This window comes from Oreochromis niloticus, linkage group LG23 (assembly GCF_001858045.2).
Source record: "Oreochromis niloticus isolate F11D_XX linkage group LG23, O_niloticus_UMD_NMBU, whole genome shotgun sequence".
In the NCBI taxonomy this organism is placed as follows: Eukaryota; Metazoa; Chordata; class Actinopteri; order Cichliformes; family Cichlidae; genus Oreochromis; species Oreochromis niloticus.
Window position 1 is genome coordinate 23,612,910 of NC_031986.2, and position 10,936 is coordinate 23,623,845.

Consider the following 10,936-nt stretch of genomic DNA (forward strand, 5'->3'; position numbering starts at 1 on the left):
CAGCTGTTTCAGTGCAACATGCTTACACACACCATGTTTTTTCTCTTTCTGCATGGACAGTATCAAATTTTAGGTGGATTTTTTTTGTTATGCTGGCTATCAGGAGACTTTTGTTGTGTTTTTCTTGAAATAAATATCCTGAAACAAGCTCACATCCAAACAGAGAGACTCCTAATTACTCTGTGTATTTAACACTGGCTTTACATTGGAAAATCAGACAGAAATTAAAAAGACTTTGCTTATAAAAGAACTATTATGATTTAATTATTACTGTTTCTCTTTTTCAGTATGTAATGTTGCATTAATGACTCATTTGATGTGGGGTTTTTTGGGTATATGTGGGGAGTGGCTGGGTGTGGTTGAGATTATTCAATGGCTTCATGCTACGATGGTCTCTATTTAAAAATGCCATCACATTACATTAGACTGATGCTGACTTGATGTTTCGGGTGCTTGATTGCACTTGTCAGGACATTAATGTAAAACAGCCGTTGGAACAGCTGGAACTGTAGAAAAAAACAACAACATATGTGATGTGTTGTGTTCAAGTTAAAATGCCTAAAATGAGTCCTTATGAAGGTCTCATGTGGTTCTGAGCTGAGACTCTCTCTGTGCTTCTGTCTTTCTCTCTTGCTCACTTTCTTTCTTATCTCTGCTGAAAAATTAAAAAAAAAAAAAGCCAATTGAAGCTACTTCCTCTTTTAGCCTCGGTTTAGGAAACACCTGCTTCACACGCCCAGAGGTGGTGGGATCGGAAACACAAAGGGACTCATTTCGGTGCACTATGAAGCACCTCGTCTAAAAACCACGGAATCACGCATTCAGACACAAAATCCACTCCAAAGGCAACATAAAATATAGCAAAAATATAAAGGGAGGAATAAACACCCAAATTATTTGATGCTGAAGGCGTGATAAGGGGTGACAGGAGCGTGGTCACTGTACTGTGACTGCGACAGACTGAGAAGATGCATCATATCACATGAGTACAGCCTGTATGTAAATGATGTGAGGTTCCTGTGTGCATGTGCTGTGGATTTATGTTCAGAAAGGACCAAAGACAGCCACAGTGAATACCTCAATCCTCCCTTCATGGGCCAGGTGAGTATGACCATTACTCTTTCTAGAATCTTGCTTTTAATAGCCACTCGTGAATATTTACATTTTTAGATGACACTGTGTTTCAGTGCTACTTCTGAAATCAGAGGACCCAAAGTTGTTACTCATGGTTGATTATAATAACTTTTTAGCTTGGTGTAAGCGCTTTAATTCATCTGAAAGAGCACTAAATGGACTATTAGGCACTTTGAATGAAAAAAAGAAATCTCATGAAGTAGCTTCTGAAATCACTCCAGAAGTATTTAATGTAAACATGTGAGTTCCTGAAGCCACCCAAGTCTTCAAAAGTCTGTCTTTGGTACTGTTTTCCAACTCAAAATGTAGAAAATCTGCTCATTACTAGATCAGCAGATCATGCATTAATGGTTAAGAATAGTATTGCGGCTTTTTCTTAGAACTGTTTTTTTTTTTCTCGAATGGTTTCCTCTTCTTATCTTTTCCGTTCCACCTTGCTGAAAATGTTGCATCTTCTACGCCCCCACAGTTGAGTTTTTCCATAAATTGAAAGTGAAAAAGTTCAGTGTCAATCAGACCCTTTACCACTTAAGTCCAGAGTGAAATAACAAGACCAGATTCAGATGAACATTTGAGCACATTCACAAATCATGTTTTTCTGTAGCGTTGGTCGAACTTCTAGGACAATTGTGAAATTTCTAAGTAGCTACTCATCATGCTGCCCAGGTGAAAAATCTATATGAGTTTAATGTCCAAATATCTCTACATCTACATGATAATTTGGCACAAATCTTTAGCTTAAATGTTTGAATCACAGATGAGTTAATTCCAGGTTCTGGATGGTCTACCTTGAAGTTTGGAACATATTCTATTCATAGTCCCTGTAGAGGTTTCAAAGTTTAGTCATCTACACATTAGACTAACAAGTGAGAGATCCTCGCTTAGATTCCAGGAGGAGACACAAAACCCTTTAATGGTCGGGTCAGGAAGGGCGTCTGGCGTAAGAAATCTGTGGAGCTACCTGCCATGGTGAGCCCATGTCATTAAGGGAGCAGCCGGAAGCCTTTCTTTTTCTTCCTTCTTCCTCTTTTATATTCATGGTCCCTGTAGGATGAACTATTAGGAGTTTGATGCCTGGAATAAAGGAGACAGACTAATGACCCTCATCCCTGCTTCAGAAGGACTTTGTTCTTAGTGCATCTCCCCCACTGTTCCCATGTTAGCCTCCAGATGTTGGACCACGAGTTCGCTAGTTGGTTTAGGCTAATGTTAAAATGTACCTTAAATAACTTTCTTTCCTACTAACAATCATTTAACTGAAACTGATTTATGTCAGTTATTTCAACCTGGTCATTAATGTGGCTGTTGTGTCTCTCTGGGTTGTGCTACTGTGCTTAGATTCTCAAGTGCCACTGTAAAGGTTAATGCCAAAAAGTGTGGGGCCTCTGCAACTTTCCAGTAAACCCGACTGTCACATGCATCCTTAGAAATTATAATCTGAAATAAAAACACAGGAATATAATTCTTTCATGGACCTTAATAACTCAGATTCCTTATCAGGCTGGCCTGTGTAGCTTCTTGATCTGAAGAGTAAAGTCATTTGCTTTAAACCCACATTCTTTTTAAATGCCGGCAGTCTTTTGGTTTGTTATATTTATCAATGTTTTTGCTGTGAAATCTACGTAGACTTTACAGCATAGTCTATTCGGATGGCCGTTACCAACATTTATACCTGTGTGAGCTGTGTTGACGGTGATTCTTAGTTACATTTGTAGGGAGTTGGACGACAGGTTACAGCGCAGGCTACAGTGCAAGGGCGATTTCAAAGTGGTTATATCCAGCTTTTATTTACACTCTATGGTTGGATTCATACTAACACCTCTAATGGCAGACCTGATGGCCTGGTTAAGCATTAACATCATAAAATTTGCTCTCAGTTTTTCATACCTGAGAAGTATAAGATATTTAAGATGAATAGAAACAAAGGCAGAAGAAGTATACTTGCTCGACAGTAATATAGCACACAAGTGTTTGTGGTTTTGCCACCTGTAGTTGCTTCAGGTTTTCTTGTGGTTTAAAAGAAAAAAATCCCCTTTTTGGCACAACTGACTGAATACTGACAAAGCTGAAAAAGCAGTGCAGATCCAGTGATAAAGATTGTGCTTTAGACGATAGACGTTTAGTCCTTGCCTGTGGAGACGGGGACTATTTTTGGAGTGAGTTTGATTCGGCCTTATCCAGAGTCGAGTTAAGCAGAACCACAGGGTGATTGTTTGTGGTAACTTTATGATTTTTACCGCTTTCTCTCTTTTTTTCCTTCTTCTGTTTGTTTTTTGTTTTTATAAAGAGAAATTCCCACCCAAAGTTGTTCCCGGGGGACATTGTGGAGTATCCCAGGAACAAATACTTCTCTCATTTCGGAGTGTACTATGGAGAAAGGGACGGGGTTCCATACGTCGCTCACCTGACGTGTCGAGGTTGGTGACACTTTTTAAGGTTTTAAATCTACCAGAGCAGGAATAATTTCTTGAATTTTGGTTAAAAGACATACAATTATTTTATAGAAAAGAGTGTTAAACAATGAAAATCAGCAAGAGGTTATTATGTTGGTCTCAAATTCTGCAAAAATGTAAAACTGTCAATAAGAAATTTTTCATCTTTGAAAGATGGACATGATGTCAGAACGCAGGATTTATGTTTTGTATGTGATGATATCTACTGAGAAGAGATGGACGACATGTACACCTACAAGAATCGGCTCAGTTTTTCATATAAAAACTCTTTAACACAGAAAAAAAAAGGTTTCCTATCAATTGATGTAACAAAGATCATAAAATGACAGATAAACTTTATTTTTCTTGATCCTTCCTCTGGAAATCTGCCTCTTAAAATAAGTTGATTTCTTGTCTTTGTCTGTCAGATTCAGACACCAAACTGCTGCTGTACGGCCGAGCTCTGAGGTCAGAGGTCAAACTGGACCCTCTGGAGCTTCTGGGGAAGAAATACAAGGTAGCATGAGTGGTTTGAACATATATGATGAGTTTGTTAAAGACAGCGACTTCAAGTGTGTTTTAAAACAGGTCAACAACATGCTGGATGACACGCACCCTCCGCGGGACTTCCACGGTGTGGTGAAGCCCGCCATCGAGGACATGATGGGCCGCGAGGTGACCTTTGACATCCTGTTTCACAACAGCGAGCATCAGGCGACGCTTTTCAGATACGGAGTAAAGAAGTCTGAACAGGTGAGCCGAGGGAAGAGCGCCACCTTCTGTTTATTTGCTGTGAAGCATGCTTAAAGCTGTTGTGTTTGTGTGTGCGTGCTGCAGATTGATGAGATCTACAAGTACATCATGCCGGCCTGGAAGAAACTCTTCAAGGAGAAACAGCTGTGAGCCAGGTGTGCGCTCATCTTCACCACCAGGGGGTGCTGTTCTTCTCTGAATCAGCTACATGAAGTTTGGAGGAAGTTTTAAAAAAGTCCTTCTCCTCGGTTTCTATCCTTACATTAGTCCCTTTTTACACCTCCTCCCCTCTATCTTGTGTCACCCTTTCTTCCATTCTACTTCTCCTTATTCCTCGCATCCTCCCTTTTTTCTATTATCATTCCTTCCCTTCTTATTTACTTACTTTCCCACCACCTTTCCTTTTTATCATATCCTCACTTCTATTTCTTTACATTTCTTCCTTCCGGTTTCCTTATTCTTCCCCTGCCCCTTCCTTCCTGCCATCATTTCTTCATTTATCCCATCCTTTAATTCCTCCCTCCTCCCTTTCCTTCATATTACCTCCTTACTTCCTTATTTACCTCCTTTCCATTATCCTTATATCCCTCGTTCATTTCCTTTCTAAACCCCTCCCCACCCATTACTTTTGTTCTTGATTTCCTGAATAATTATCATTATTTGTATTTGTAATTTTTTTTACTAATATTATATTATTTGTTAAATGTGTTCATGTATATGCACTGATTTTAAAATCTCAATTTCATTTACAGGAAAAAAAAAAGAAGTACTTGTGCAAGAAAAAAACAAAAACAATTACCAAACTAAAAACAAAGCAAAAAAACAGCAACCATAAAACAGATACATTAGGATGTTAAGATGACCTTAAAAGTGTTTAATAATAATGAGCATTTGTTCTCCAAAATAAAGAGAAAATGTTCATACTGTTTCATTAAAATTATGAGATTTTATACATTGTTTTGTTAAAATATAATCTTTATCTTGAACTGTGATATTTCTTATTTTTGTTACTTGTAGCACAGTTTTTCCCTGTTTTTGAACATGTTTTAGCAGAACATTTTCCTCCCTGTTGGTTGCACATCAGTTTCTGTCTGAATACATTTCTCATGGGAGGCTCACTCACTCTTAAAACTGCCTGTGAGTGTCTAAGTTGTTCTAAATAAACTTTTATGTGCCACAATGAAAAATCTTGTTAGAATCCTTCCTTCCTTCCTTCCTTCCTTCCTTCCTTCCTTCCTTCCTTCCTTCCTTCCTTCCTTCCTTCCTTCCTTCCTCACAGTTTGGGAGCCACAGTACCACCTTCAGTCTTCTTGTGCGCTTCTTTAAGCCAGGATATCAGGATTTTGTTGGTCTCCGCCGGCTTTTCCATCTGCGTCCAGTGTCCACACTCTTCGATGTGTCCTCTGGTCAGGTTTGGCATCTTCAATTAATAAATAACAAATATCAGATTCACTTCCAATAACCAATAATTGCTCATCTGACTGTGTCATTGCTGTTGTTTCTTACCAAGTCCTCCATTCCCTTGGTAAAGGACGGCAGCAGTACGGGGTCTTTACCCGCCGTCAGCATCATTGTCGGCATCAGCAGCTAAAACACGCAAACATCTGACTGTGAATCAGAAGGCTTGATAACAAGATGTGACTGACAAGTCAACAAGTCTGATTTATCCTTCGTTATATCAATAAAGTATTCTGATTCTGATTCCAGAGGTGCCTCCTGCTGGTCATTAGGAAGAATGCAGGTTTAAAGCAATTCTGCATTTGCTTCAATATTAGGACCCCAAAGTTACAGCTTTAATTTACAGCCTATAATGTGTTTGTGACACTGCACCAAACCTTCTCAAAGGGCCGGGAACACATCCACTTCCAGTTTGCATCACTGTTTCGATACCAGTTCAAGGGCCCCCTGTAAAATAAAACCCAAAGGTTACTCAGTGAATGTTCACAGAACTGGATAATTTAACTGACTGTTCGGGAATATTTGCTTATGACATCAAATTTCTTCTCACCAGCAGTCTACAATCTGCAAAATACTAAGTTTAGTGCCACAAACATAAAAGCAGGAACTGCAGGATGTAATTTAAATTCTCATTTTAACAAAAAGATGTGTAAAAATCATCCATCACAGTGGATGCTTTCATGTAATAAACATAAATATTATTTGTTGGCTGAGCACACAGAAACACAATCTACAGGAAGCTGGAAAATCTGCAACCTGAAGCCTCTTTCTTTGTACTGGCTGACGTAGTACTGCAGGTCGGCTTCTGTCAGCATGGAGCTCCTGGGAATCTGCTCCGGCAGACCCACAAACAGGCCACCTGTGATAAAGCACACACACAGCATGAGATCTGTGAATGAAGAGGCCCGATTTAAAAATCTTCAGCTTTCACAGCAAACACTGATAACCAGCAGGAAGCGTCACCTCGAGCGCACACTCCTGCGGTGCTGAGAGGGGGACGACCCTTCTGTGGTAAAGAGAAAAACATTCATCACATGTGGGTGATTTTTCCACCTGTTTAGCTCTGAAACTGCACAGTGCAATGCTGGGGTGTGTGTGTACATTCAATCCACTCACCGCTTCACTACTGCTGGAAAAGAAAATCTTGAACGTCCTCTCCAAATCCTTCTCCAGCTCGGCCTCCGCCACACCCTGAAACACAAACCCTGCAGTTTTTCTGTGACAGAAACAAACATTAAAAATATATATATAACACTTACTGGTGTTTGGAAGTAGACCTGATAGTCGAATATTGGAATAGCCTTCAGTTTCTCGAAAGCAGGAACCGAAGGATTCAACTTGAACATTGGGGTGTTCAACGATGCCACAGCCCTTCACGCACATGGAAAAGGCACTTTAACTTCACTGTACAGGCTCTGGGGGACTGTGTGTGTCTGTGGGTGTGTGTTCACCTGATTCTCTCAGGATAGAAGCGGGCCATGGCCCACACCAGGGAGCCGCCCCAGTCGTGACCCACCAGGGTGACCTGTGGTATGGACTGGAACAGGGGACCATAAGCTTTTGTGTAAACTTTAAGTTATCATGCTATTCAATGAAAGTGTTGATACTCACCATTTTATCCAAAAATACGACTAACTCCTGAAAAAAAGAGAGAAAAATATGATTCAGAAAAACATTTTAAAACAATACTAAATCTGTAGATGTGTAGATTTGTGTTTAATATTTTTGTAATGTGTACCTTACAGAGCTCCTCATGAGAATATTCCTCTATGTCTGTGAGAGTCAATATGACAGGAATTACACCAAGTGACATATCCCTGCTGTTCGTTATAAAGAATTTATACTGGGAAGCTACATACATCTTTTAAGTACAGTCTATATTTTCAGTCTTTCAGTATTTCAGCCTACCAGGGGGCGCTGTGGACTCTCCATATCCTTTCATGTCCAGAGCTAAAACCCTGAATCCTGCTGCAGCCAAGGCTGGGATCTAGCACAGGGGTGAGAGGGTTGTTTAATTATCATGGCTTTTATTTCAGGATTATTGCAGGATTTAAAAAAACAAAACACCAACAACAACAAGTAAAAATATACCTGCAAACTTAAATAAATGACAACAAAGATTTGAATTAAATGGAAAAAAGACAAACTATAAATCTAAAAAGGTATATCTCTGACTCTCTGTATCTCTGACTGGATCTAATCTCAAACACCCTCTGAATGCACTTTGGAAGGTGACTATTTCATGCGTTCCAACATAGCCAATGGAAACAGGTTACCTGGTACCTCCAGGAGTACCAGCTCTCCGGGAAACCGTGACACAGTAGCACCGGTGGACCGGAGCCCATTTCCACGTAATGAGTCCTCACACCAGGCTGGAAAAGACAGCCAGCAGCATTTCAGCTCTGGTTTGTGTTTTCATAATTCAACAGGTTGCTGACACTGATAGATATTAATACTTTTATGGTGATGTAGCCATGTGACACTTCATCAGGGCTGCAGGATGGTGGGGGACTCACTGTTCCAACAGCCTGGAAATTCAAACGTATACAAATGTTATTAATGTAATCATTTTCTTTGTTGTAGTTAGATCTAAATGTGAGGGTCTTTAAACCCACTGCATCAGAGAAGATCCTCAGAGTGACACAAACCTGAAAGCCAGTAAATTCAGACAGTTTCTCCAGAGCAACGTCCAGATTTTCCACCAAGACGGCCTTCATCCCTGCTCCCTCTGCAGCTTTTACACCCTCAACATCAGCATCCAGCCACAACGCCTGAATAGAGACAGATGACTCATAACATCTGATATACAAGAATTTAATCTCAGTGATGCTGCATATTTATTGTCTACGTCACAAAACCCTCTACCTGTTTGGGCGTCACTCCCAGGCGCTGCAGGGCAGAGCTGAACATGGCGGGCTCAGGGACCCTGTGACCCAAGTGGCAGGACTGGAGGACCAGGTCAAAATGGCCTCCCAGCAGAGAGAGAAGGCGACCTGTGCCATCTCCAGCCGCTCTGTCATCTACCCAGTGATTGGCCAGCACAGCTGTCAGTAACCCTTTAGATCAGAGGTTGACGTAAAGATTAGACATCATTTAAATGGTAGTGACCTACTTTTTTCCCACAATGCATTTAAACAAGCAGGTAGCACTGACGATGTTCACTTTACGCAGATATCTTGCTGAAATAAAGGTGACGTAGACTGTCTCCTTCAAAGAATGAGGGACACAGGAATTCAGAACAGAAATATTTTGCAGTGAGAGAAATTAAACAAGGTTTTTCAACCAGATCTGAATTTTTTTTCCATTTTTTCTACTTATTTCTTTATGCAGGGGAAGCCAATGCAGACGTGGCTTAAACCTGCTTTCTTTCAACTCCTCTGGCTCAAACTCCTCTGTAAGTTTGCTTCTTTAAAGAGTGTTTTGTGTACCGCTGCGTCGCAGGCCAGCAGCTGTCTTCAGCACGGCTGCTTGGACGTCCATCATCGCCTCTGTGAGTTTGTCCAGCAGGCCATTGACTGACCAATCAGAAGGCATATACACACTCCTGTCCCGGGCTTCCTGCACACACTCGGCCTCCAAAGCTGGGATCATCTGCACACAGACACACAGTTGTATGTCAGTGAAAAAGCAACGAAAAGCATGAAGTGAAACTGTAAATGTCTTCGCCCACCTGTGTAAGTGTCATGGCTCCTCTCTCAGCCTGCCTCAGGGCGCCGGCGTCTTTGGACACCACACTGGAGAGAAAACCTCTGAGAAACAGAGCACAAAACCTCAGCTTAATGAGCGTGATTAGAAACACTGAGATGGGCGAGCCTTGGTGGTTTCTATCTATAACACTCAGCTCTCAGGCAAATGTTTACTTAACTCTTAGATCAGGTCTGAGATAAAACAGAATCAGCTAGAAGTACCTGCAAAGAGCAAAGACTTTGAGGAAGTTATAAGTTATTGCAAGTCAGAATAAAAGTTATACAATCAGCTTTACAAACCACAATCTACAACCGGAACGAAATGGTAGAGGCGTTTATTTAACAGACTGGACCTCAGTCCAGTCTGTTAAATAAACACTGAGAGGTAATCCAGAAAATCCCTGCTGTAACTTTTTAACCATTTAATGTCCTTTGTATCATATTTGATACATGAGTTTCTGAGACCTCTATCTCATCAACATGATCAATACTTGCCAGAATTCCAAAATGTTATGGACAAAACTTTTTTGTTGTTGTTGTCTAAAATTAACATTGTTGTTAACAAAAAGTTGCCAAGTATGTTCACATACTTTTGGCCATGTAGTACGTGCACCTGCTCATTTCCAGCAGCTAAGTCAAATATTTCTTTGCTGTGGTAATAATTATCCAGCTTGAAGCGCAGATCTGATATCCACACTCACACTGTAAATAAACAATCACAAATTCGTGCAGCAGCTGCTTATTTCATTGTTTTTTGCTTGTTTTTTAATATAATCAAACATAAAGACAAAGCGGTCTCCATACGACACGTCTGTGCGGTGCAGAGATGTTGCAAAACGGTCACTTCTTACCCGGGTAGGTTGTGCAACTCTTCCAGCTTTTTAAAAATGGCAGTAGGTCGGGCAGAGACGGCGACTCCCCAGAAGTTGAACAGGATGGCTTTCTTATCAGCCATGTCTCGATCGATTCTTTTTGCTTTCCGCGTCTCCAAACGGTATTCAGGGTCTCTGCTGCTGCTGCTGCACCCGTGTACAGGGTAAACTTTGCCCTAATAGACTCAATGCAGGTCCACCCACTTACCCAGTGAGCTCATACTTAACTGAAAAACAGTGGCGAGACCAGACATGCACGTGACGTCTCGTAACAAACCAAAGTTTTTATTGAAACCAGTTTGATGAATAAGTACGGAAGAGGATTAGGGCCACTGGGAAAAAAAAAAAAGTGGGCACATGTTTTTTTCTTCTTTTCCAGAATTCTGAGAAAAAAGTCAGAATGTCAGAATTCTGACTTTTTTCTCAGAATTAGGACAAAAAATTAAAGTCAGAATTCTGACTTTTTTCTCAGAATTCTGGAAAAGAAGAAAAAAAACATGTGCCCACTTTTTTTTTTTTTCCCAGCGGCCCTAATCCTCTTCCGTAAATAAGAGACCAGACATGTCCTCTTTATATTTATTAATGATAATAAGAAGTAAGT

At 40.6% G+C, this 10,936-nt stretch overlaps 2 protein-coding genes across 5 annotated transcripts; one reads left to right on the forward strand and one right to left on the reverse strand.

The window, feature by feature from the left end:
- The first annotated feature begins 942 nt into the window (after window positions 1-942).
- plaat1l (phospholipase A and acyltransferase 1-like) lies at window positions 943-4,582 on the forward strand. The gene is made up of 5 exons (XM_003454681.5): window positions 943-1,101; window positions 3,422-3,551; window positions 3,995-4,083; window positions 4,155-4,319; window positions 4,404-4,582. The coding sequence occupies exons 1-5, from the start codon at window positions 1,093-1,095 to the stop codon at window positions 4,467-4,469; spliced, it is 459 nt and encodes a 152-aa protein (XP_003454729.1). The 5' UTR covers window positions 943-1,092; the 3' UTR covers window positions 4,470-4,582.
- Window positions 4,583-5,294: 712 nt separating this feature from the next.
- ephx2 (epoxide hydrolase 2, cytoplasmic) lies at window positions 5,295-10,563 on the reverse strand. 4 transcript variants are annotated; one of them, XM_025903087.1, is made up of 19 exons: window positions 10,315-10,563; window positions 9,448-9,526; window positions 9,206-9,368; window positions 8,643-8,833; window positions 8,426-8,548; window positions 8,234-8,305; window positions 8,054-8,149; window positions 7,686-7,764; window positions 7,516-7,550; window positions 7,389-7,415; window positions 7,229-7,314; window positions 7,037-7,148; window positions 6,894-6,968; window positions 6,741-6,783; window positions 6,534-6,636; window positions 6,155-6,224; window positions 5,826-5,906; window positions 5,592-5,739; window positions 5,295-5,539 (listed from the first exon to the last, which is right to left on the reverse strand). In XM_025903087.1, the coding sequence occupies exons 1-18, from the start codon at window positions 10,416-10,418 to the stop codon at window positions 5,593-5,595; spliced, it is 1,686 nt and encodes a 561-aa protein (XP_025758872.1). In that variant the 5' UTR covers window positions 10,419-10,563; the 3' UTR covers window positions 5,295-5,539; window position 5,592. The 4 variants fall into 4 exon arrangements, with proteins under 4 accessions (XP_025758872.1, XP_019207515.1, XP_019207514.1 ...); XM_019351970.2 differs by having other exon boundaries at window positions 5,307-5,547; XM_019351969.2 differs by having other exon boundaries at window positions 5,307-5,551.
- Between the last annotated feature and the right edge of the window lie 373 nt (window positions 10,564-10,936).